This window comes from Leucoraja erinacea, chromosome 8, assembly GCF_028641065.1.
Source record: "Leucoraja erinacea ecotype New England chromosome 8, Leri_hhj_1, whole genome shotgun sequence".
Taxonomy (NCBI): Eukaryota; Metazoa; Chordata; class Chondrichthyes; order Rajiformes; family Rajidae; genus Leucoraja; species Leucoraja erinaceus.
Genome location: NC_073384.1, coordinates 38,026,652 through 38,052,920, shown reverse-complemented (window position 1 = coordinate 38,052,920; position 26,269 = coordinate 38,026,652). Strand labels below are relative to the sequence as shown.

The window sequence follows — 26,269 nt, the reverse complement described above, 5'->3', positions numbered from 1 at the left end:
CCACAGTTTAAGAATAAGGAGTAAGCCATTTAGAACGGAGACGAGGAAACACTTTTTCCTCACAGAGAGTGGTGAGTCTGTGGAATTCTCTGCCTCAGAGGGCGATGAAGGCAGGTTCTCTGGATGCTTTCAAGAGAGAGCTAGATAGGGCTCTTAAATATAGCGGAGTCAGGGGATATGGGGAGAAGGCAGGAACGGGGTACTGATTGGGGATGATCAGCCATGATCACATTGAATGGCGGTGCTGGCTCGAAGGGCTGAATGGCCTACTCCTGCACCTATTGTCTATTGAGATGCATCCTAAGGGAATTTCAACAGTAATACCATTGTAGGTAATGCAGTCTATAGGCAAGGGAATCCTGAGTGTACAGTGTACAAGGGAGTACAGAGAAGGTTCACCAGACTGATTCCTGGGATGTTAGGACTTTCATATGAAGAAAGACTGGATAGACTTGGTTTGTACTCGCTAGAATTTAGAAGTTTGAGGGGGGATCTTATAGAAACTTACAAAATTCTTAAGGGATTGGACAGGCTAGATGCAGGAAGATTATTCCCGATGTTGGGGAAGTCCCGAATAAGGGGTCACAGTTTAAGGATAAGACGGAAGTCTTTTAGGACCGAGATGAGAAAATCATTTTTTACACAGAGAGTGGTGAATCTGTGGAATTCTCTGCCACAGAAAGTAGTTGAGGTCAGTTCATTGGCTAGATTTAAGAGGGAGTTAGATGTGGCCCTTGTGGCTAAAGGGATCAGGGAGTATGGAGAGAAGGCAGGTATGGGATATTGATTTGGATGATCAGCCATGATCATATTGAATGTCGGTGCAGGCTCGAAGGGCTGAATGGCCTACTCCTGCACCTATTTTCTATGTTTCTGTGTGTATCAAAGGTAATGAGAAAGTGTAGTTGTTTTAATTAGAAATGGATGTTATATTGCTTGAGGTAGCATTGGTACACGCTTCAATAGAAGAGATTGTCTTGTCAGTTTCCAAAGTAAATCTCATCTTATTGACCTCTCACTATGAACTGGCAGCCGGCAATCATTGTCAAGAATCAAGGTAGTTTTATTATCCTTGGTAAAAGTTCAATTCTCTGAATACATTGTGGTTTTTTTTGTCACAAATTCTAGTTTTTTATTTAAATCAAATGTTGTTGTAAAGATTTGTAAATGCCATAAGGGTGAATTTCTGTTGCCTGAACTACCATAACACAGGGGTACAATGCAGCTACAATTTTCAAGTTCTAGCAATATCTCTGGCATAAATCGCCTCCTCACTCTTGATCAATTCCATCTTTCCTGTAATATGGACTGTATGGATGGCCAACGTGGACTATCTGGTTTTAGTATAGCACGCAACAAAAAGCTTTTCACTGTACCTCGGCACACGCGACAATAATAAACTAAACTCTTCTAGCAGAGCCTCTGTGCTCTTAAACCATTTTCCCTTGGCTAATAACGGAAAGCATCCCGGAGGCCTTTTTTAATCAAATCATTGACCCATCCTGCTACTTTTAAAAACATTTGTGTTTAAGAAGGAACTGCAGATGCTGGAAAATCGAAGGTATACAAAAGTGCTGACGAAACTTTAAAAAACATACTAGACTCCAAGCTCCCTTTGTTCCTCCTCACCATTTGATAAATTTATGTTTATTGTCTACACCCTTCCATCAAAACTTGTTTCTAAGCACCAACATCATTGCTGTAGGCGGCCATTGGCCAAGGTTAATCCAGATCTGCTATTTATCTTTTTAAAAATAAAGAATGATCAGCTTCATATTCTCACTAACAATAAGCCTACCTATAAATTACCCATCTCTGCCCATCCATCATTCACCTTTTACCGTCATCAACTCCAATGCTCTGGATGCATCAGGCATCTTCCAGCCAGAGTTCATTCAACACCGTGCTGCACCTCATCATGTGACATAAAACCTAATTCATCTATCACCCCTATACACACTGGCTCCTGGTTTGGCAATGTCTTCATTTAAAATAAACTCACCCTTACTACTCTTACACCACCCCACCCCCTCACCTCACTGTTCATTGAAATCCTCATAAACATCTGTTTTACCAATCCTATGTTCCATTGGGGTGCACTTCTCTCCTTGCTCATATTCCCAAAACCTTTTACCCCTCTCTTCTCCCCTATTGCTCTCTCAAATACCTTTTATCGACCAAGCTTTTTCATACCTGCCCCACTATTTATTACATAACTTGGTGTCAACTTTTATTTCTTTCTCTAAACATCTTGGGACATTACACCAAATGACACCTAATCGATAATGTTTTATTATTAATGATTAATATTTTATGTCATTCCTAACTCTCACTGTATGTCATGTTGTCACTTGCAGGCGAAGCACCAAGGCAAATTCCTTGTATATGAATAATTGGCCAATAAACGTATTCATTCAAACTTATTCATTCATTCAAATTAAAAGCACTCGAAAATTAACTTGGACAGAAGGCTTTGGAAAAATACTGCACATTTTAAATTCAAAGCAGTTCAATTCATTTCGTGAAAAGCATCAACGAAGCAAAGACATGCAGCAAAAAACTTCTCTGGAAACATTTAATATAACAAAAGTACTCAAGTCAAACATGCGAGATCTCAGCTAGGTGGCATACCTGGGTAATTTGGGGGATTTGCTTGCACGAGATATCTTTGGAGATTTCTTCCCAACCCAGTCATCACTTAGTTCTATATCACTGGAGTCAGAACAATTACAGCTGTCAATCATGTTTGAAATCAAGTTGTTGCCAAAGGTTTCATCTGGTGAAATCAAGAGAAAGGATAATTAAAAGCTGGCTGTTAAAAATCACACATTACACTTCTGTATATAGGTGAAAGGTATGCAAGAAATAATATTTCTTGTTGAATGAATTTAAAATAATACATATAATCTGAGAAAATGGCAAAAGCATTTGTGAATTTGATTTATACATATACATGCCTAGTTTCAGGAACTATGCTAAAAACTATTTTTTCTGGTTGAAGCCTACAGAAGGAACAGAAACTGTCTTGCAGTCTGGTGTGGCCTACTATCTTAGCAAGGGGTCAAAATATTAAGTATCCAAATGGTAACCCTGGGGACCATTTCAAGCTTGGTTATTCCTATGATGGACTTGAAGCATTTTTGCAACATTAACAACATTATTACAGCTAACTGTTGTAAACCACATAGACAACTCAAGTCCAGTTAAAAAAGGACTACCCACTGATGTCACCAAATGTAGTTTCTTCCAGGAGTAAACTGAAATACACCCAGATACAGGCCCGAATTCAGGTTTGTCATCATGCCCTACTAGTGTAATTGGAGCAATATTTTGTCATTGATGACTGGGTGCAAAGCAACATAATGTCAGAGAACAAACAGAGAGAGAAAATATCAGGACTGCGATATCTTCAATAAATTACACCAATTCTATTTAAGCACAAGGATTTATAGCCCAATTTTCTCCCTGCAATCTGAGCAGATTCCTACTGATTCCGACTTTTGTACCCGAAGAGCTACACAAGAAACTGACCCTCCCATAAATGGAAAGCTAATTTTAGAAAACTGAAAGGAATGGTAAAAAAACAAGTCAGATATTATGACATTTTACATTATCCTGCAAGCCGACAAAAGAAAATATGGAAGAGTATATTTGGTGCATTGAAATAGCAATTCCAAGTGATCCTACCACAAATCTGGATAAGATACAGAATAAGTCATATTTTGACAGTAAATTATTTGGTGGCCATAATCCCAGAGATTTATTGATGGTTGGCATCTATTTCAGTTGTTCATAGTTATTTAATCTCAGTCAGCATCACCATCTGCTGGTCAAAAGTTGTATAACTCAAACCAACAGACCAATAATACGAGGAACAATGCAACCAACTAATCAGTTCTTTCTAGATTAATTATTTTAGGAAGTTAATACTTTGCCTTGGGTTTCTACTAAATTCTAACCATCTGTAGAAAGGCAAATAATGGCAACCATGATTGAAAATTAAACCATAAAAGTATTATGAAAGGGCCTTTTGCCTGCCAAGTAAAATAACAAAGGCTTGTAACATTACACAACTCTTGCTTTCAATAGTCAGAAAATAAAATAAAAACAAATTCTCAGCACGATCACTTAAGTGACTTGAGATTCAACCTCTTCCTGGGAAATGAATAGCTGGGGAAATTGAGGATCCTGGTGAGTTGTGCGGCGGGAGGATTCCGGTGAGCTATGGCACACAACAGGCTGAACCCGTGGCCAGACGCAGAATGACCAGGCAGGCTGTGGCCTGTAGAGGGGAAGCTGCTGACCCTGGTCCCTGCTCATCCCCCGAAGACCGGGGTACCAAAGAGAAGTAAGCCAGAGACAACAGCCGCGAGGAGCAAGGCCCATAGGAAAGTGATCCGGGGTCTTGCCTTCTGTGCCCTCAAGGTCAACTGCGGGACGCGCCCACTGGGCACATAACTGGCTCAGCGAAAAGTGGAACATCAGCACCCTGAACAAATCAGGGGGTTGCCTGGATCGGGCACCAGGATGAAACTTAATTATTAAGTGAGGACTAATCAAACCTCCATAGATTAAACAGATTCTGTACTTTCTTCAAAATGAAATCTAAACACACAGTTTGCAAGTATTACTGTAATTGCCAACTCTGTGACATCCACTCATTGAACTCTCACAAAATGTTGGAAACACACGAGCACCTTTCATCACACCATTTAACCATATTCTCTTCAGCTTGAACAAAATGAGTAGGAGCAGGCCGACCGTTCACCCTACCTCTCTCCACCTGCTAATTATTTCCAGCATTTTATTGTCATTTCAAATTTCCATTAATTACCAATAGTATTTGGGATACAACATAAAGGTACAAAGCTAATTCGTGTCCTAAAATTCTCTCTCGATAGACTTTCAATATTCACCAACTAACGCAAAATGTGCCACAGAAAATTATTTCATTTTAAATTTGTGCTTTAGATTTAAATCAATAGCTGCACATACCTGATTTACCATCAGTTTTAGGGTCCATTATGACAAATTCTGGTCGAAGTTTGCTTATTCTCCTTCCTTTCAAAATTGGCACCAGACCACCCAAGTATTCCAGGTACAGGGTGTAGCATGGACCTCCTACTTCTGGGTCATCTTCTGTACGCTTCATAGTGCAGTGCAGTCTTTCATTACCTGATGTCGGGTAGCTGACAAAATCCCGCATATTATTTGGGTCTGGTATGGGGGGCTAAACAAAGATAGCAACAATTACTTAAATAACCAATTCATGAGCATTACATTTCTGACAATAACATGGTTTCTACACTATAAAGTTAGAATTCTAGCGAGTTTCCGTATTTGCTGAATTTCATTCAACTTTTTTTTTAAAAGTTCACAGGATGCATCACCACAATTTATTGAACCTGCCCAATTCCTGGTGAACTGAGGAAACATCAAGAGTCATGTAAGAGTGTTTTATTGCCATATGTCCCACATATGTTCCAATGAAATTCTTACTTGCTGCAGCACAACAGAATATGTACACATAGTACATAACGGGAGAAACAAAAGCGTAACCCACGTCAGACTGGGAATGCATGGCAGGTTTCCTTACCCTACGGACATTATTGTGATTATTGAACCATGAGGTTTATACAACAATCCAGTCAGTTAATATTACTAAGATTACTTTTTAGATTCCAGGTTTATTTGAAACCCTATGTCCACCAAAATGAAAACAGTGCATCAGTAATACTCCCTCTAAACTATTGCAGCAACAAATCCAAATCTTGAAAAACGGTTTGTAACACTACATCTATCTCACAAATTTATGCACATATGGTGGAACAGTGGTGCAACTAGTGGATGTGCTGTTTCACAGCACCAGAGACCCAGGTTCAATCCTGACCCCGGGTGCTGTTTGTGTGGAGATTGCACATTGTCCGTGACCGCGTGGGTTTCCTCTGGTTTCTGGTTTCTTCCCACATTCCAAAGGCGTGTGGGTTTGTAGGTTAATTGGCCTCTGTAAATTGGCCCATAGTGTGTAGGGAGTGGATGAGAAAGTGGGATAACATAGAACAAGTGTGACAGTCGGTATGAAGTCAGTGGGCCGAAGGACCCGTTTCCATGCTGCATCTTGAAAAATAACTACATTGGAGCATTAGACCAGTTTAACTGCATTTCCACATCAACTTTGCTGTGTCTGAGACTCCAAATTAATATTGTTATCAAACTGTTGACATGTTACATGGTGATTTCATGCGTCATGAAGTCAGTCGAGACTGCCAAAATACCATCACACAACCCATGAAGTGGAAAACAGGCTTTTATCTTATCGTGCTGAGTATTCAAGCACAGGTATTAAAGATAAAAGATCAATTTGATGATTCTCTTTAATACCCAATATTTTTCTGTCAGTCCGTCAGAAAAAAATATGCAGCTTTATAACATTCATTCTAAAATAGAATTGGAAAAGGCTTTGTATTTGTTGATTCCTGACTCGATACCTGGCTTGGTCTTATATTGGATGCTATTTAACACAGTGTTTGATGATAAACCCAGTTCCACCAGCACTGTGAAACACCATGGTACTAAATAGTCAATTGATTATCTGGGTCCATATGAAGGAACTGATTGGGAATTGGTCACAGGACTCAACCCTGTGGGGCCAGGCCCCTGCTCTTCAATCTGCTACACCTTTGTAATGCTATTTAAATTATAACATTTGCGACATACAAAAATAATTACAAATATAAAACATATCAAATCTAGGTCAATAAACTGTTCAATCAACTCCCACACAATTAGCCTTAAACTACTCGAGTAAAGATGGGTAGAATAAAATTGCTGATTCCAGATTCAGCAATGGTTTATTTACAGGCAGTAAACAACCCATAATTAAGAGTGATCTCAACACGACAAACCTTATAAATAATGATGCTTATGCAAATAAACTCTGTGTGCCTAAATGTCTTTGCTGTTGTATTTATAATATGATATGATCTGGTATGGCATACTATGGGATACAAAAAAACATTTCCTCTTGCATCTTGGTACATATGACAATAATAAACCAAGACCAAGCAAGTTAAAAAAAACCTAAACTGTTGGACTCATGAGCATCCATAGTCATAGAGCATAAAAACAGGCCCTTCGGCCCAACTTGCACATGCTGATCAAGATGTTCCATCAACGCTAGTCCCACCTGCCTGCGTTCAGCCCATATCCCTCTAAACCCTTCTATGATGTTCCCTGCAATTATCCGAAATGATGTTCTATAAGGCTTTTTTATGAACCAAGTTATTACAGAACTAAGTAATGGATAACATTATTTAAATAATTTTGAGATATTAGATTGAGAGTGATTGTTGATGCAGAATTAGCAACTGGCATAGTTACTATCCTTAAAAAGGCCATACTTCTTTAGAAAGTGAAAGACATGGAAAATCTCTCTCCTGCACTAATTAGTTGAGAAGATATATTGGCTATATAGTAATGAAAACTGATGAGGGATGATGCAGGTAAATTAAATGGTAATATCCAAGAAGAGTTATTATACAGCACTATAGGGATACATAATACACGCTTGACTCCATAACATTTGGAAAGACGACACTATTTCTACTTTTATTTCTGCAAGTTAAACTAGACTTATTCTAGAAGTGTGCAGTGTATGCATGTGAATATAACAGAATACTCATCTTACATCAGTGCCATTATGTATATGAAAGTAACAAATTTGATGCGGCATATTTAACATTTCAATATATTTGGCACTGACAATAAAAGGCTCTGCAGCGTGATGCTTACGATTTATAACAGTATATACCTTAATTGTTGATACAAAGGCAGCAGTGAGGTACGAACAAAGACGAGGTGGAAGTGTTAATTTACTGAAGTCTTTCTCATCACGAAGTGCGACGACAATAGCCTGCTGACATAACAGTTGTAAATTGGCAATCCTGTGTTCCACACGAACAACGTACAGGGCAGGTCCAGAAGACAAGAACAAACGGGAGTCACGGTGACCCCAACAGATGGCTGTAATAGGACGCTGAGAAGGAAACAAAAAGAATTTATGCTGGTTTGCACTGATTTTATTTGCACACAATCCATTTAAATGATCTTGGGTCAGGCTCAGAGCCATTTTACAGTTACTAATTCCCTATTGTCTTTACAAGATGCAAGATGATTGGCTATATGTGACAAAGAACACAGAACCATACAGCACAGGAATGGGCCCTTCGGTCCACAATGTTTATTTGTTGTGCATGATGCGTAGTTAAACTGAGAGGGAGAAGTTGGATAGACTTGATATAAAATTATGAGAGGCACAGATTGGGTACAGTCAGAAACATTTTTGCAGTGTGGAAATGTCCAGCACCAGAGGGTCCAACTATAAAGAGAGGGGGAGAATTTAATGGAGATGTGCAGGGAAAGTTTTATTTTACACAGCAAGTGGTGGGGGTCTGGAACACATTGCCAGGGGTATTGGTGAAGGCAGATATGATCGTGGTGTTTAAGAGGCCTTTAGATAGGCACTTGTAAGTGCAGTGAATAGAGGGATATGGGTAATGTACAAGCAGATGAGATCAGTTTAACTAGGCATCATGCTTGGAATAAACAACATGGGACAAAAAACTTGTTCCTATACTGTACTATGTTCTATGCAACAGATTATTAGGGTTGGGAGTTTGCGGCATTGGATAGATTACTGGATTCTGCCAAATGAAACATGGTTAGGAGGAGAGGAGGTGGGGGCTAACTGAAGGGCGACGATGTGGAGTTAGGATGATGCTGAGGTTTATTCTGAACTATTTTGGAAATATTGAAACATCTTTCAAACACTGTCTGCAAGGATTGAGCAGCACAAAGGACATTGGTCCTGAAGTTAGAGAAGATTGATGTAGGTTTTCAGTTGGGCATAAACAATGGAAAACAAAATTTACTTTGTTTTTTAGTTCATCCCATAGTGTTACGTTCATGTTTTTTTTCCATATATGTTCCTCTCTGCCACATGATACCAACAAGACAAGTAGCACCTTCAATTCTTCATAACTTTTCTAATAGAGAATCACTGAGTAAAAGTCACACAGCACAGAAACAACTTTGACCCAACTCATCCATGCTGACCAAGATGCCTCATCTACGCCAATCCCATTTGCTCACGTTTGGTCCATATCCCTCCGAACCTTTCCTAATACAATCCTCCTCATTATCTACACTACCACAATGTTTTTGGCACATCCAAAAATCTTTGGTAATCAGATCTATCCCTTTTGTTTGATCACCTGATAACATATTCCAAACTACCAGAACAATTATCAATTTAAGAATAAAAAACTTTGCAAGGCATGTAATCGGACTTCTCTTCTGCGTTCAAAAAATGCCCGACAACCTACGATACTTGTATTAAACCAGATGTGTTAGGTTGTTGGCAATTCTTTTGTTGAGACTTTTAAACATACTTTGTTTGGATAAGAAATGAGTAGAACAGTAATAATCGGCAAAATCCCCAAAACATAAATATATTCCTCTGAAAATACCAACTAAAATGGTCTTTTCTCAGCTGCTAGGATCCTGCATAACCAGCATCCTCAAAGAAACTGTGACCTTTTACATAAAACACTAAAGACTTGCTATTTTCAGAAATCATTCATTGACTCCTTCACCTAGCCAAAACAGCATGTTATCTTTTCTTGCATGTTGACCTCACAGTGCACGTAACTGCCAACCATATTTACTCACTGGTCTGTAACTCAATTAAAATTGTTCATTACATGTGGAAAATAGGCTGATTACATGTGGAGTAAATAGGCTGATTAACTTTCCCTTTTTACTGAAAAGCATACACAAGCATACACACAAGCATTTGATAGGGAGAGGACTGAATACGATAGTCAGCATGGTATTGCACGTGGGAAATCGACTATCACGAGTTTTCTGTAGAAGTGACGAAGAAGATCGATAGGGCAGTGCAGTATAAATTGGCTACATGGACTTCAGCAAGGTCAGCTGGCCTATAAGGTTAGGTCACATGGAATTCAGGGCAAGTTGGAGAGTTGGATACAAAATTGGCCTGAAGGTAGGAGACAGAGGATGGTGGCAGAAGGTTGCTTTCAGACTAGAGGCCTGTAACAAGTGGTGTGTCACAGGGATCGATGCTGGGTCCATTATTGTTTGTTAATTATATGGACGATTTGGATGAGAATGCAGGCGGCATGGTTAGTAATTTTGCAAATGACACTATAATTGTGACAGCTATATTTATCCTCAAGGCTGCCTCAGAATAATATTTTCTGAGGTGGAAACAAAAACACATGAGCTAACATTGTGCATTTGACCAATCGACTATTTTTCAAAATAAACAAAGAATATCGAATTATGCTTGAGCCTTCAACTCCTAATACTTTCATTTTCTGTGAAACTGATAAAAGTACATTTTAAAGTATTAAAGTTAACATTTAACAATGCCAGAAAATGACTGGTGAATCCTTATATACCTGGGTGGGACTTTCCAGTGTGTAAATATGTTCTCCATGGTTATTAAAGAATTTAATAGCAGCGTTTTTCACTACTGGACCGTTTCCCGATTCGTAAGATTGACTCTGCCTTTCTATGCCTGCGACAGCGAGCAGATCCCCCTGGGTACTCCACTGTACGACCACATCTGGAACAGAGAGGCAGACAAAATTTGTTTGCACACAACAGCAACACACAAATATACGAGAAATAATAAATTATCAGTGGTACTAGGTAATCAAATATAGGTAACCAATTATAAATAGAAGATAGCATAGTGCAGCACAGGAGCAGCTCACGATGTCTGTGTCGTACATGATGCCAAGTTCAGTTTAGAGATACAGCACGGAAACAGGCCCTTCGGCCCACCGAGTCCGCACCAACCAATGATCCCTGCACATTAACACTATCCTACACACACTAGGGACAATTTACATATATACCGAGCCAATTAATCTACATACCTGTATGTCTTTGGAGTGTGGGAGGAAACCAAAGATCTCGGAGAAAAACCACGCGGTCACGGGGAGAACGTACAAACGCCGTACAGACAGCACCCGTAGTCAGGATCAAACCCGTGTCTCCGGCGCTGTAAGGCAGCAACTCCTACTGGTCTACCACTATGCCACCGTGGCCACCAAGTCTAACTCCCATCTGCTTGCACATAATCCATATCCATCCACCTATCCAAAAGACTCTTAAATGTCATATCGAATGCCATTTCAGATCTGCTTCCCCCATCATCCATCCTTGGAGCCCTTTCCAGGCATTGAATAAATTTAAAAAAACTTGCCTCGCACAACTCCCTTAAACTTGCCCCTCTCCCCTTAAATTTATGCCCTCTAGTATTTGATATTAGGAAATGAATCCTTAGATCCTAGGAAAAAAAGTTCTGATTGTCTGTCCTACCTATGTCTCTCAATTTTGTATACTTCTATCAGATCTCCCCTCAACCTTCGACATTCCAGAGAAAACAACCTAAGTTTATCCAACCTCTCATTGTGCCAATGCCCCCTAATCCAGGTACCATTCTGGTAAACCTCTTCTGCACCCTTTCCAGAGCCCCCACATTCTTCCTGCAATGGGGCTACCAGAACTCCACAACATTCCTTCGCAATTTTATGATTCTGGAATCTCTACAAATCTGTAGTCTAAATATCACAGGTATTGCCCAACAGAAATTTATTTAAACTGAAATGCTGAACAGGAATCTGTCAGTTTGATTTTGTTAATTATTCTTGTATCCATAATAAATTTAAAGTCTTATAACAACACTATGTCATGGAACAAGGAAACAGTGTTCTATCTTAGATACAAAGAAATTAAATTTGTTGTGGAATCATACACTTGCAGCCAAAAGAAAAACAATATTTGACTAATATACTAAGCTGCCAGTTCCCACTTCACTGAAACTGTATTTCTCACCTTTCATATCAGAGCGGATTACAGTGGGTGACAAATCATCATAGTTGTTCATCATGCTGATATCCCCAGACGTGAAGCTAACAGTCAATAGCGGCTTGCTGTTTTGAATTGGTAAGGGATATATTGCTGGACCATCTGCAACAAAGGTTACAAAGTGACTAGTTTAGACATACAGCCCCGAAACAGGACCTTCAGCCCACCTAGTCCATGCCGACCATCGACCACATGTTCACACGTTTCTATATTATCCCACTTTCTCATCCACTCCCTGCACACCAGAGATAATTTACAAGAGGTCAATTAACCTACAAACCTGCACGCCTTTCTGAAATATGGGAGGAAACCGGAGCACCTGGAGGAAACCCATGCTGTCACAGAGAGAACTTACACAATAGTTTGTAACCATGAAAATTCTATTTCTGATATTTCCAGCAAAGATTATAGAGGAGCCCAGAAATATGCTAAGTTAGGGAGACATACAGATACCTTGCGGTGGTGAGTAGTCATCAGAATCAGTGTCACTCTCACTACTGTCCTCCACCAGGAAGCTAGGGTAATTCCAGGACATTCCCACGATACCTTCAGATTCATGGAGTAATACATGAGCTAGCATACGTCCATGGCAGTCCATCACTATCACTTGTCCATCAGCTGTACCAAATAGCACCTACATCGAGATACAAAGTGAACAATTATTCAAAGGACCAAGAACATTTGCTACATATTATATTTCAAAATACTGAGAGGCTCATGCAGGATATTAAAAAAAAACTATAACCAGGTAGTAATTATATAGAAGATAAGCACAAACATCTTGGCTTACAATAATTAGTTTGTTTACAAGAATTAGACATACTGATAGAAATTCCACCTCATCTCCCTCCGAAATGGGTGACCCTTTATCCTGAAATTGTGTCACCTCATTCCAGATTCTTCCCACTGTGGATACATCCTCTCAGTACCCATTCTGTTAAGGCCCCTCAGTGAGCAGCATAGTGGAGCAGCAGTAGATTTGGAGCAGTGGCAGCACCAGAGACCCGGGTTCGATCCTGATTATGGGTCAGTATGTTCTCCCTGTGTTCGTGTGAGATTTCTCCGTAGCTCCAGTTTGCTCCCACATACTAAAGGTGTGCAGGTTTAGAGGTTAATTAAGAGGGGATTTGATAAGACATTTCAATAGAAGGGAGTCAAGAGTCAGGAAAGAAGCACACCCAAAGGGCTGATTGGCCTATTCCTTCCCATTTTCTTATGTTCTTTCATGATAAGTGATTACTTTTCAGACTAAACGATGGTAAATAGTGGTTTTCCCTCATGGTCAGTGTTGGGACCATGTTTTTTTCTACTACAAGTAGTGCATGTGTGATCATTGGTTGGCACAATATTGGTGGGCCAAAGGGCCTGTTTCCACTCTGTATCTCTAAAACTAAAACTGGAAGGTCTTTGACAGGAAGCAGAATAGATTGACCAGAATAATATCCAGAGTAATTAGAGGTTTTTGTTAAAAGTTAGATTGGAAACATTGGGCCAGCTTTCCTTGGAACAAAAGAGGCGGAGGGCGATTTAAAAATGTGTGGATGATTATGACACGTCTGGGGAAGATATTCCCATTAATGGAGTGGTCATAAATTCAAACTTGCAGTCCATGAGTGGTGACAGTGGAGATGACTGCTGACTTTAAGGGGCAACTGATAGGCAAGTGAAGGAAATAAATTTGCATGGCAACAGCGGAATGGAATTGTCTGCATTGCACTCCAGAAATAGACACTGACTCGATGGGCCAAATAGCCTTCTCCTGTGCAGTCATGGTGGAGCAGGGGTAGTTGCTGCCTCACAGCGAATGCAGCGCCAGAGACCCGGGTTTGATCTCGACTACAAGTGCTGTCTGTATAGAGTACGATCTTCCCGTGACCTGCATGGGTTTTCCCCGAGATCTTCGGTTTTCTCCCACACTCCAAAGATGTACGAGTTTGTAGGTTAATTGGCTTGATAAATGTAAAAATTGTCCCTACTGGGTGTAGGATGGTGTTAATATACAGAGATCGCTGGTCTGCGCGGACACGGTGAGCTGAAGGGCTGTTTCCACATTGTATCTCTTACAACTAAACTGTGGCAATGATGATAACTTTGAGAAAAAAAATTGAGCACATTTTTGGTAAAACATTGCAATTTGTAGATGTCTAAATACAGTACTGAATGATACCTGTTGGTCATCAGGTGTCCATATTCCACAAGTAATCTGGCTGTCCAAATTAATCTCAGACGACCAGTGACGTTGTCCACTGACAGATCCGACCAGAACAAAGCCATCCCGGTACGAAATGAGTGCCTGAGTACCATCGTGACTCCAGGTAAAGTCACTCACCTGGAAAACAGTGATGAAGCCGAGTTTTAGTTAAAAATATAAGAAGATATTAAATTGGCTTCTGGGCTAGCTTACAGCTTATATTTAGTGTCAAATTAGGCTTTCCTCAGGTTCGGGCTATATTATTGAGGGTCATTGACCAGAAACATCAACTGTTTCTCCTCTCATTTGTACTGCCTGATCTGTTGAGCATCTTGAGGACTTTCTGATTTTAGATCAGATTCCCAGCATCTGCAGCTTTTGTTCTTGGACATGCCCATCTTCTAATCACTTACTTGAATCAGTATTTTGGTATTAGGTTTTCAATATGATTTACGATTTTATATCCCTACTAACTGAACAAGAATTTTTTTCAACAGAAATAGAGGGGTAATGTCAATTGCCACATTGACACTGTTTTATTCATTGTATGGCAGTTCGGGCTATATTATTGAGGGTCATTGACCAGAAACATCAACTGTTTCTCCTCTCATTTGTACTGCCTGATCTGTTGAGCATCTTGAGGACTTTCTGATTTTAGATCAGATTCCCAGCATCTGCAGCTTTTGTTCTTGGACATGCCCATCTTCTAATCACTTACTTGAATCAGTATTTTGGTATTAGGTTTTCAATATGATTTACGATTTTATATCCCTACTAACTGAACAAGAATTTTTTCTGTCTTTATAAATAACCCAGTCCAAATCAAGTCCTATACCACTTCCCTTTACAAAGCTTCAATGTTGCTTTCTGCAAAGCAGAATCAAGGAACTAAAATACAGTTGGCATTTCCTTCACTGTTATTGTCACAGTATAACAATTTGCAATGCTGAGTCTATCATAACAGATATTTCTCAACTCCTAACTAATGGAACAATCCATTCTTTATTTCAATGTGCAGTAATCTATTCACCAGCCTAAGTGATAGCGGTCCTGACTGGGCTCAGCAAAGATACATGCAGGGAGCCATAGGCCCAGGATCAGATACTCAGTGGATTGGAGACCAGAGGCCCAGAGTACGATTTGGAATGTTCTCTGGCACCATTGGTACATCAAAGTGAATTGAAAAATTGCAGTCACTGAATGTATGAACCTTTCTATACATTTGTCACTTCCAGCTGCCTCTCAATATGGTCATTTATGTGGAATAAAATTATTTAGCGGTCCCACTATTGAATTCAGCAGGTGTCCAGATATGCCAATATTCTGCCAGTCCTCTCTACCTCAACGACTCTCATATGCATGTTTTAGAAACATTGGTTTTGCTAACATCTAATGAACATTTTTACAATGATGGTCCTACCTAAATTTGGCCTAATTCTTGGGATGTTTTCTCATAGGAGGCTTTTGTATATATAAATAAACTCCAGTTCTGATTCAACTGTTTCACTCAACATTTAAAGTTCACACGGGTACACTCTCAAATTGAGCATGAAGTGCTTTCCAGAACAGTGTTCAAGTAAAAAAAAGGTTTCCAGGAATAGACAAACTACACAGAACATCATTTAGGTGGAGAGTTAACAGCTTCAGATACCTGGGCGTGCATATCTATGCCCAGTACATTGATGTAATCACAAAGAATGCATTATCAAAGCCTCAACTTCCCCAGAAGTTTGAAGAGATTCTGCATGTCACTGAATACACTACCAAACTTTTACCTGTATATAGCAGACAGTATACGGACTAGTTGCATCATGGTCTGGTTTGTAACACAAACATCCAAGAAGGAAGGAGAAGAAAGTGATGGACATTGCCTGGACTATCGTGGGTATTGGGGTCTCCACCAGTTGCCTAGTGGAAACAAAGCCTCAAAAAGGCAGCTAATCTCAAAGACCTACACCTCACTGGCCACGCTCAAATATTCCTTCTATCTTTGGGAAGAAAGTACAGGAGCCTGAGAATCGTGTCCTCCGGGTACAAGAATAGCTTTTTCCCATCAACCATCACGTTCTTCTTCCACACTGTGCAGCCCTAACCACGAGCCTACCTCAGCAACAATCTACTATGGATATAGTTTAGGTTGTGTAGTTTGGTTTGCATTATTATGGCCAGGTTATCTAGTAATGCTGATAATTTATTTTATTATCAATTATTGTACATTTATTTGTTGAGTTTGTGGTAATGTGGTGGTCAGGCTGGAGCAAGTAAAGATTTCACTGCTCCATTCCCAATGCACATGACAATTAAGCACGCAACTCTCTTGAAAAGAACAGTCATGCAGATGAATAATGCATCAAGTGGGTGTTAAAACAGTGCCATGGGGAAACAGATACAAATTCTAAAAATGTTTATCTTAAGTTCATCTTCAACCCACTTTGGAAAAGGCTGACTGATAAATTAGTACCTCAAGTAAAAAGAATATCATGTCAATTTATAAATGTATTATCCCCATGACGAAACTTCAAAATCACAAAATCAACGTATCGTATTTTAATCTTTTGAGACGTTTTAGTGGTTTTAAGAGTCCGCCTCACCACGGGTACCATGCAATCCCGTGCTACCTGCTCAATGGTCGGATAGTCGGCGACTAAACCGTCTCCCCCACCTGGTTTGCCAGGTGAGGAGAGGGCTGTGGACCCCCAGCAGGACCAAAAACAAGATCTGTCTAAGGGCAGATTAGCTCCTAGCGAGCCAACGGCCATCCACACCTCAGTAGAAGTTGCGATCACTGTCGTCCATAGCATTGTAAGGCACCATGCCCGGTGCTGTTTTCAACGATGATGAACATTAAAAAAAGGCCAATTTCAAATATTTCATACTGAAGATATTTACCTGTGCTCCACGGTCATTGACCAGCTCAACTGACCACCTGCCTTCATACTGAATCCACACAAAAATTCCTCCATCGGCATCACATGTTGCAAGTTTCTGAAATGGCTCATTCCAGCGCACAAGCACCACCTGAAAACAACCGGCAATAATTAAATTCATAAATTACATTGGGGCAACAAGAATATCAGAAGCTAGACGAACAAGATCAGAATCAGAAAAGATCAAGAGCCCAAAATCAAAGATTAAAAGCTTCAAAATTCTAAAATGCTATAACATGACATTTAATACTTAATATAGTAAAACCTGCAATAAAAACAAAAAATGCCAGAAATACACAGTAAGCTTGGCAGTATAGAGAGAAATAGTTCATTTTCATTCATGGTAAATAACATTTCAAATTTTGTATGAAGTCAAACTAATTGCATAAAACAGAACCATTTTGCAAAATTTTATGTTTGGTTTCATTAATATGACTGGAATAAGAATGCAATAACACACCTTTAGTATTTAAAATACTTTAGCACATGCTGAATTCTACATCCCTTTTTGTACAATTCTTATTTGGATTAGACAATTCCAGCATCTATTTGATTAAGGCAGCTAAACTTTTCAGAAACGAAAATCCAAGGACATCTTAGAAGCAACATAGATGTAACCATAAACTATGAAGAACATCACAAAGCAAAAATACTTGTGGATTGGGGAAAAAGTACAATAATTTAATTTACTGTATTTTCCAAGTAGTGGCAGAACATTCAGTATTAAATGGAAAAAGCGGCAGAACATTCAGTATTAAATGAAAAAAGCATCAGGACTTCTCTTCCTTCAATCCGGGACATTGCGTGCAAACGTTGCTTGTCCAAGGCCAACAACATTATAAAAAACCCCACACATCTCCATCATGGACAGTTCACTCTGCTGCCCTCGGGCAAAAGGTATCGCAGTATAAGGAACAGAACGGCCAGGTTTTGCAACAGCTTCTTCCCCCAATCCATCAGACTCTTGAATTCCACATAAAGTGCCGCCACTATTAACTATTTTATCTTTTTATCTATTTTATCTTCTTATCATTTAAAAATAAATTGGGTAGGCATTTGGATGAGAAGGGTATGGAGGGTTATGGTATGAGTGCAGGCAGGTGGGACTAAGGGGAAAAAGTTGTTCGGCACGGACTTGTAAGGCCGAGATGTTTCCGTGCTGTAAATTGTTATATGGTTATTTGCATTTGTTGGTGTATTTTTGAATGACAATAAAGTCTTGATTGATTGAACATAATAAGTGTCAGTCTGAACTGAAATAATAAGGATTAACAATTATTTAAAGTGATCAAGATTAACAAAAGCATGCTGACTTTTATTGGGGGACTACTTCATCAAATATTCAAAAAATGTAATTATTGAGAAAATTACTGGAGACACAAGAGAACCATGACTTTAAAACATTAACCATAGATTTCACAAACATGTTTCTGGTTTAACAACCTTTAGCAAAGATAAATAGCTTTCAGATAATTGGATTTTGAATCCAATGAGTAATTTAGGGATGTGGTTGGAACAAAAACAAATGAAATTATAAAGCACCGAGTTGGAACTTCATTTATTCTTTGCTGTTTAAATGTAGACAAAATACAACTTCAAGCTCAAAATGCTGGAGTAACTCAGCTGGTGAGGCAGCATCTCTGGAGAGAAGGAATGGGCGACATTTTGGGTCGAGACCCTTCTTCAGACTGATGTCAGGGGAGTGGGCGGAGCAGAGATAGAATGTAGGCGGAGACAGTAAGACTAGTGGGAGAACTGGGAAGGGGATGGAGAGGGAAAGCAAGGGTTATCTGTTCTACTTCTTCTTCTTATTTGGAGTTTTACGGCAGCCTGCATCCGCAATGTTGCATTGCTGCCACCTTCTGGCTTCATTCCACAGTACTCATGTCTTTATAATAGATCCTTTTTATAAGCCCAGAGGCCCTCAAGAAATCAAACAACAACTTTATTCCTTTTCCTTTCGGGCTATCTGAAGATAGAGGTCAATGTTCATACTTCTGGGGTGTAAACTGCCTAAGCAAAATATGAGATGCGGTTCCTCCAATTTGCGCTGGGCCTCACTCTGACAATGGAGGAGGCCCAGGACAAAAAGGTCAGATTGGGAATGGGAATGGGAGGGGAAGTGTTGAGCCACCGAGACATCAGGTAGGTTAAGATGGACTGAGCAGAGGTGTTCAGCAAAACAATCGCCGAGCCTGCGCTTGGTCTCACCGATGTAGAGGTAGATGTAGGTTGGAGGAGGTGCAAGTGAACCTCTGCCTCACCTTGAAAGACTGTTTGGGTCCTTGGATGGAGACAAGGGGGGAGGTAAAGGGACAGGTGCTGCATCTCCTGCAGTTGCAGGTGAAAGTTCCTGCGGAGGGGGTGGTTTGGGTGGGGAGGAGTTGACCAGGGAGTTTCAGTCTCTGCGGAAAGCAGAAAGGGGTGGAGATGGGAAGATGTGGCCAGTAGTGGTATCCAGTTGGAGGTGTTTCCAGGTTCTTGGTCACCTCCCTGACCAAGGCCCTTCTCCCCGATTGCCCAGGCAGCCATCTCTATGAAGCGTCCTGGTGGTTCCAAAGTTCTTCCATTTAAGAATGACGGAGGCCACTGTGCTCTTCGGGACCTGCAATGCTGCAGAAATTGTTTTATACCCTTCCCCAGATCTGTGTCTCGACACAATCCTGTCTCGGAGGTCTACGGACAATTCCATTGTCTTCATGACTTGGTTTTTGTTCTGACATGCACTGTCAACTGTGGGACCTTATATAGACAGGTGTGTGCCTTTCCAAATCATGTCCAATCAATTTAATTTACCACTGGTGGACACCAATCATGTTGTAGAAACATCTCAAGGATAATCAATGGAAACGGGATGAACCCAAGCTCAATTTTGAGTGTCATAGCAATGGGTCTGAATACTTATGTAAATATGATATTTCAGTTATTTATTTTTAATTACTTTGCAAATATTTCTAAACACCTGTTTTCACTTCTTCATTCTGGGGTATTGTGTATAGATTGATGATTTTTAAAAGAATGAATGTAACCCATTTTAGAATAAGGCTGTAACGTAACAAAGTGTGGAAAAAGTGAAGGGGTCTGAATACTTTCTGAATGCACTGTATAGACTGGAGGTTGTGAATAACATCCTGAAAGCTTCTTCTATGGCTGAGTGGTGATGGGTTATGAAATCCCAATGGCAAGTGGGGCTGTTACCATTATTATGAAATGCTACAGGGCAATCTTTCTTGCTGCACCTCAGCTCCAATAAATCTTTCATGGGAGTGGAGCTATGAAAGGAGATTCAAATATTCTTTATTCTGCTCACATGTATTGTGTGCTAGGATTTGCTGTCAAAATATCGACAATACCCATTATATACCCACAATATCAGTAGTGTGATCAAGCAGAGGCAGATTTGTCATTGAATCTATTTGTCATTAAAAAGCCATGTTAAGAAATGGAATGAAAGGTGTGAAGATTACAGGGAAGTGGCACTGAAGATTAATATAATTGAATAGTTCAGCAGGCGTGAAAAGCTGAATGGCATACTCCTGGTTCCATTCCCCCCCCCCCCCCCCCCCACTCTTTCCTGTACCCCCCACCCCTGGTCACATTCATTTCTCCATTCTGATCTATGCTATTTGCCTAGTCTATTAGCTGTTAATCTGGATGTGGCACCACGGTGGTTAAATGAATTAACACAAACCTGAAATCACAAGGCCATGTCTAACAGATGGCAACAATCAAAATACTGCAGATGCTGAAAATGTGGCACAAAACAAAATGCTGTAAAACTCAGAATGTCTTAGTTAATTGTTCATTTCTTTACTGTCGCTAATTTCACACGTATTCACCTTTCCAAGACCTACGTTTTGCCATTCATTAATGCCTTTATACCCCATTTCACCCTCTGCTTTATCACTCTCGAGCTTGGCATCAGGAAACATGGACGTCTACAAGGCAGAATCCTACCGACTGCGAAGGGCGGTGAAGGATGCAAAGAGGAGGTACAGAGACAAGATGGAGTTACAGATGGAGCAGCAGGACACCAGAAGCCTGTGGCAGGGGCTACGGATTGTAACCAACTACCGGAGCACCCCTCCCTCAGCCGCAAGTGCCGGCACCACCCTAGCTGATGACCTGAACTCCTTTTACGCTCGTTTCGAGAGGGGCAACAGCACTTCAGATCTGCCGACTATCGACAATACTGCCAGCGGGCTGGCTACCGAAGCTGAAGGGAGGAATGTGCACACATTCTCGCTGTCCGAGCACGTTGTGAGGGCTCTGACACGGGTGAACACGAGAAAAGCTTCAGGCCCCGATGGCATCTCGGGGCGGGTACTCAAGTCCTGTGCTACGCAGCTAGCTCCAGTGCTCACTACATTATTCAACCTCTCCCTGGACAAGTCCGTGGTCCCTGCCTGCTTCAAAAAATCCATCATTGTACTGGTACCAATGCCTCCCCAGCCCGTCTGAATGACTACCGTCCGGTGGCCCTTACCTCGGTAGTCATGAAATGCTTTGAGAGGCTGGTGAAGAAACACATCTGCACCTTCCTCCCTCGGAACATGGACCTGTTGCAGTTCGCATACCGTCCGAACAGATCCACGGACGATGCGGTCTCCCAGGTCTTGCACACCGCTCTCTCCCATCTGGACAGCCAGAAGGGGGGGTACGCGAGGATGCTGTTCATAGACTACAGTTCAGCCTTCAACACGATAGTCCCCACCAGACTGGCCGGGAAGCTACTGGAATTGGGGCTCAACACCTCCCTGTGTGCCTGGGTCCTGGACTTTCTCACCGCCAGGCCCCAGGTAGTTAAGATGGGAGGGAATACATTGAAGTCCCTCACCCTGAGCACAGGATCGCCCCAGGGTTGCGTCCTCAGCCCCCTATTGTACTCCCTGTGTGGCTAAGTTCAGCTCCAACTCAATTATTAAGTTTGCTGATGACACTGTGGTGGTGGGCCTGATCTCAGACAACGACGAGAAGGCCTACCGGGAGGAGGTGGCTGGTCTAGCACTCTGGTGCCAGGATAACAGCCTCCTATTGAACATCAAAAAAAACGAAGGAGCTGATCATGGACTTCTTGGACGGCACATCATCCGAGGACGTACACTCCATTGAGGATAAATGGGGATCCTGTGGATAGGGTGAATGTTTACCGTCCTGGGAGTCCTTATCTCCGAGGATATGACATGGGCATCACACGCCTCAGCACTGGTGAAGAAACACAGCGCCTTTACCTTCCTCAGGCAATTGAGGAAATTCAGAGTGTCTCCGAGGATCCTCCAGTACTTCTACGCAGCGGTGGTGGAAAGCATCTTGTCCGGGAACATTACCATCTGGTTGGGGAATTGCTCTGCCAAAGACAAGAAGGCTCTGCAGAGAGTAGTGCGTTCGGCAGAACGCACTATGAGAAACATAGAAACATAGAAATTAGGTGCAGGAGTAGGCCATTCGGCCCTTCGAGCCTGCACCGCCATTCAGGGGATATGATCATGGCTGATCATCCAACTCAGTATCCTGTACCTGCCTTCTCTCCATACCCTCTGATCCCGTTAGCCACAAGGGCCACATCTAACTCCCTCTTAAATATAGCACAGGAACGCCCCAACTACGTCCTCAGTGGCCTAGAGTACTCCCTGTGATTCACTAACTCTCTGTGTAAAAAAGTTCTTTCATCTCGATTTTACACTGTGGTGGTGGGCCTTCTCCCCCGATCCTTAAGCTGTGACCCCTTGTCCTGGTCTAGCACTCTGGTGCCACAACCTCCTATTGAACATCAAAAACAAAAAACGAAGGAGCTGATCATGGACTTTAGTCCAACACATCATCCGAGAATTTTGTAAGTTTGATAAATGGGGATCCTCTCAATCACCTAAATATCTAGGGAGAGTATAAACTCCGAGTCTATGGGCATCTTTCTTCATAAGACAGTCCTGACAAGGCAAGGAATCAGTCTGGTGAACCGTCTCTGCACTCCCTCTATGGCAATAATGTCCTTCCTCAGATTTGGAGACCAAAACTTCTACGCAATACTCCAGGTGTGGTCTCACCATTACCCTGTACAACTGCAGTAGCCAACCTCAAGAAGGCTATACTCAAAGTCCTTTCGCAATGAACTTCACTTGGAACCCCACTGCCCCCCTGAAACTATACATCAGGAGGTGCAACTCCAGAGCCAACAATATCATGAGAGACCCCTTCCACCCCTGCAATGGACTGTTCCAGCTGCTACGGTCAGGCAAACGCCTCCGTTGCCATGCGGTGAGAACGGAGAGGTTGAGAAGGAGTTTCTTCCCAGAGGCCATTCGGACTGGAAACGCCTATCTCACCAGGGACTAACTCTACTGAACGTTTTTTCCTTCCATTATTAATTATGTAAAAGAATATGTGTGTTATGATTGTGTTTATAGTTTGTTTGGTTGGTTGTCTTTTGCACAAAAGTCCGCGAGCATTGCCGCTTCATTTCACTGCACATCTCGTATGTGTATGTGACAAATAAACTTGACTTGACTTGACTATGTCATTCACTCGCCTAAAAACTGGCCCTTTTGTGGATCTTTCATTTTGCTCCCTTGCCCCCTCTCTCCCTTTGCTTTGCAATTTAAAACATGCTTTATCTCTAGCTATGCCCAAGGTCATTTCCTTGAAATGTTAACGTCTTTTTTGCTCCACAGATGTGGCTGTGACCCGCTGAGTATTCAAGCAATTTAAATTTATCATTTGTGTTAGATAATATGAAAATTATGGTCTATGGCCAGGGTTATATTTTTTGGACAAGATTCCTTAATTATGACATCATTTATTGAAACTTTTCACATGGTAATTGCTACATCAGTAACCATTATCACTCCTGGTTGTAGTCACACGCACACATGATTGCTCCATTCAACTTTAGATTAGCAGAGGGCAATTTGCCCAATGCAAGAATGCATATCTGATCTCCAAGTGTTTAAACAATTTAAACAGTGCACAAGCTTCTAATTGCAATCTGCTTGAGAGACGGGCAAGGACCAGCAAACCTTTCCGCTAACAACAGGAATATTGGAAATAATGGACAACACAAACAGTTCCTGTTTGCAATCAACAGCACTGAGGTAGAAACAACTTGTACCTGTACAACAAAGACGACGTTGCAGTCATATTTATAAAGTACTCACTCAACTGCCTTTGCATTACAATCAAGACAATAATTTGTTATTAGCATTCTGGAAGCAGAAGTGTTTCTATGCCCCAAACACAATATCTTTCTCAAGTTAATTAATAACAGAAAATGGTGAAATCATGCAGCAGATCAGGCAGAAGTTATCAGAAAAAAAGATTAATGCTTCCCGATTTATTAAGGGGGTCTTTTATTTGAAACATTGGCTAGGTTTCTGTTTCTATAGATGACGCCTGGCCTGCCTAACGTTTGCAGTATTTCCCATTTGTATTTCAGATTTCTAGCACCATATTTTTAAACTTTCATCTACCACACCAGCAGAATAAAGCATTATTGTGCAAACTCCAAAAACATCGTTACTCATAGAGACCCCATTACCGATTGCCTTTCCTTTCTCAGGCCCAGTGTGATATCATATAGTTGAATTGTTAACCAGCACACAACATTTGGTGGGAAATCAAAAGGCAACAGCCCCACAAAAGGGAAGGAAGTTAATACTTAAAGCCCTGTCCCACTGTACATTCAAGAGCTCTCTTTGCCCCGACTACCTACGAGCGGCCATTACCCTAAATCTCAGAGTTCAAATCAGGGCAAACTCGGGAGAACTCTTGAATGAACCCGTACAGGGGGACAGGGCTTTTCAAATAAAAACAGTTGGTAGGAATGCAAATGGAGGGAGGATTCAGCAACTGAAGCAGCACTGCTAACCCAAGCATATCCTTTATACGTGCTGCATGGTAATGTTTTCACCAAGATATCCCCATAACATAGTGGGAGTAATTTATTTGCATAACATTATAAATCATCATTAATTATTCACTTCTATTGCTAATGTTAGCCCTGTTGTAGTCACGCACCCTCATTATTTTAAATAATAATTTGCCTACTTCAAATTGGACAACTATAATCAGATTGACACAAAAGATTGCAGATGCTGAAATCTTGAGCAAAACACAAAGTCTAGGAGGATTTCAACAGGCCAGACAGCATTTGTTGAGGGAAATGGACAAATGTTTTGCGTCAGTCAGTCTTCCTCACCCAAATCCACCCATTCCCATTGTCTCTTTGTGCCAGCATACATCTCGCTGCTTTATCAGTCTGAAAGGTCCTGACCCAAACATCGACGGGCTATTTTCTTCCACAGATGCTGCCTAATCTGCTGAATTTATCCATTAGTTTGTTCTTCGTTTATAATCAGATATCATTGCATTAAGCAAGTGAAGAACGAGCATTTCTCACATTCATCATCATTGTTCTTTCAAATCCTAATGATAACAATAAGAACATCTCTGAAGTACCAGTTTTAGTAGAAGTTGCATTCCTCAGAATTCCACTTCATCATTAAATCACAGAATCTAGTGAAACTACATATTGTATATCATGTACAGGTCTGATCATCCTACCTAATGCTTGCAATAGAGGGATACAGTAAAAGGTCATGTGATTGAATTCTGGTATGGGAGTATTATGTTTAATAGACCATAGGTGCAGGAGTAGGCCATCCAGCCCTTCGAGCCAGCATCGCCATTCAATGTGATCATGGCTCTATACATAAGAGATTATGTATAGAGAATCAATCAATATTCTCTAAAGTTTAGAGGGATGAGAGGTAAAGTCTTAAAGTCAATGTCATTCTGCATGGAAACAGCCCTTCGGTCCAACTTGCCCTTGCTGACCAAGATACTCCATCAACACTAGCCCCAACTGTCCATGTTTGACCCATATCTTCTAAACCCTTCCTATTCTTGTACTGGTCCAAATCTCTTAATATTATTATAGTACCCGTCTCAACTACCTCCTCTGGCAGCTCGTTCCAAATACCCACCATCCTCTCTGTGAAAAAGTTGCCCCTCGGGTTTCTATTAAATCTTTCCCCTCTCACCTTAACCCATGTCCTTTTGTTTTTGATTCCCCTCCTCTAGGTAAAGGTATTCTCCTCATATCCAATAAAATGGGTGGCATCGCAGATGGTTATCAAAAATTACAGCAGGATTTTGATCAGTTGGACAAGTGGGCTGAGGAATGGTTAGTGGAGCA

General features: G+C 41.0%; 1 protein-coding gene across 1 annotated transcript in view; it reads right to left on the bottom strand.

Moving 5' to 3' along the window:
• Nucleotides 1–26,269, bottom strand: part of tulp4a (TUB like protein 4a) — a 67,541-nt gene that overhangs the window by 22,464 nt on the left and 18,808 nt on the right. Inside the window, exons 2-9 of the mRNA XM_055639509.1 lie at nucleotides 17,042–17,170; nucleotides 14,129–14,290; nucleotides 12,415–12,595; nucleotides 11,929–12,063; nucleotides 10,485–10,651; nucleotides 7,811–8,035; nucleotides 4,996–5,230; nucleotides 2,632–2,776 (exon numbers count right to left, since the gene is read on the bottom strand). Of these exons, the coding sequence (XP_055495484.1) occupies nucleotides 2,632–2,776; nucleotides 4,996–5,230; nucleotides 7,811–8,035; nucleotides 10,485–10,651; nucleotides 11,929–12,063; nucleotides 12,415–12,595; nucleotides 14,129–14,290; nucleotides 17,042–17,170 (1,379 nt within the window). The remainder of the gene's footprint in view (nucleotides 1–2,631; nucleotides 2,777–4,995; nucleotides 5,231–7,810; nucleotides 8,036–10,484; nucleotides 10,652–11,928; nucleotides 12,064–12,414; nucleotides 12,596–14,128; nucleotides 14,291–17,041; nucleotides 17,171–26,269) is intronic.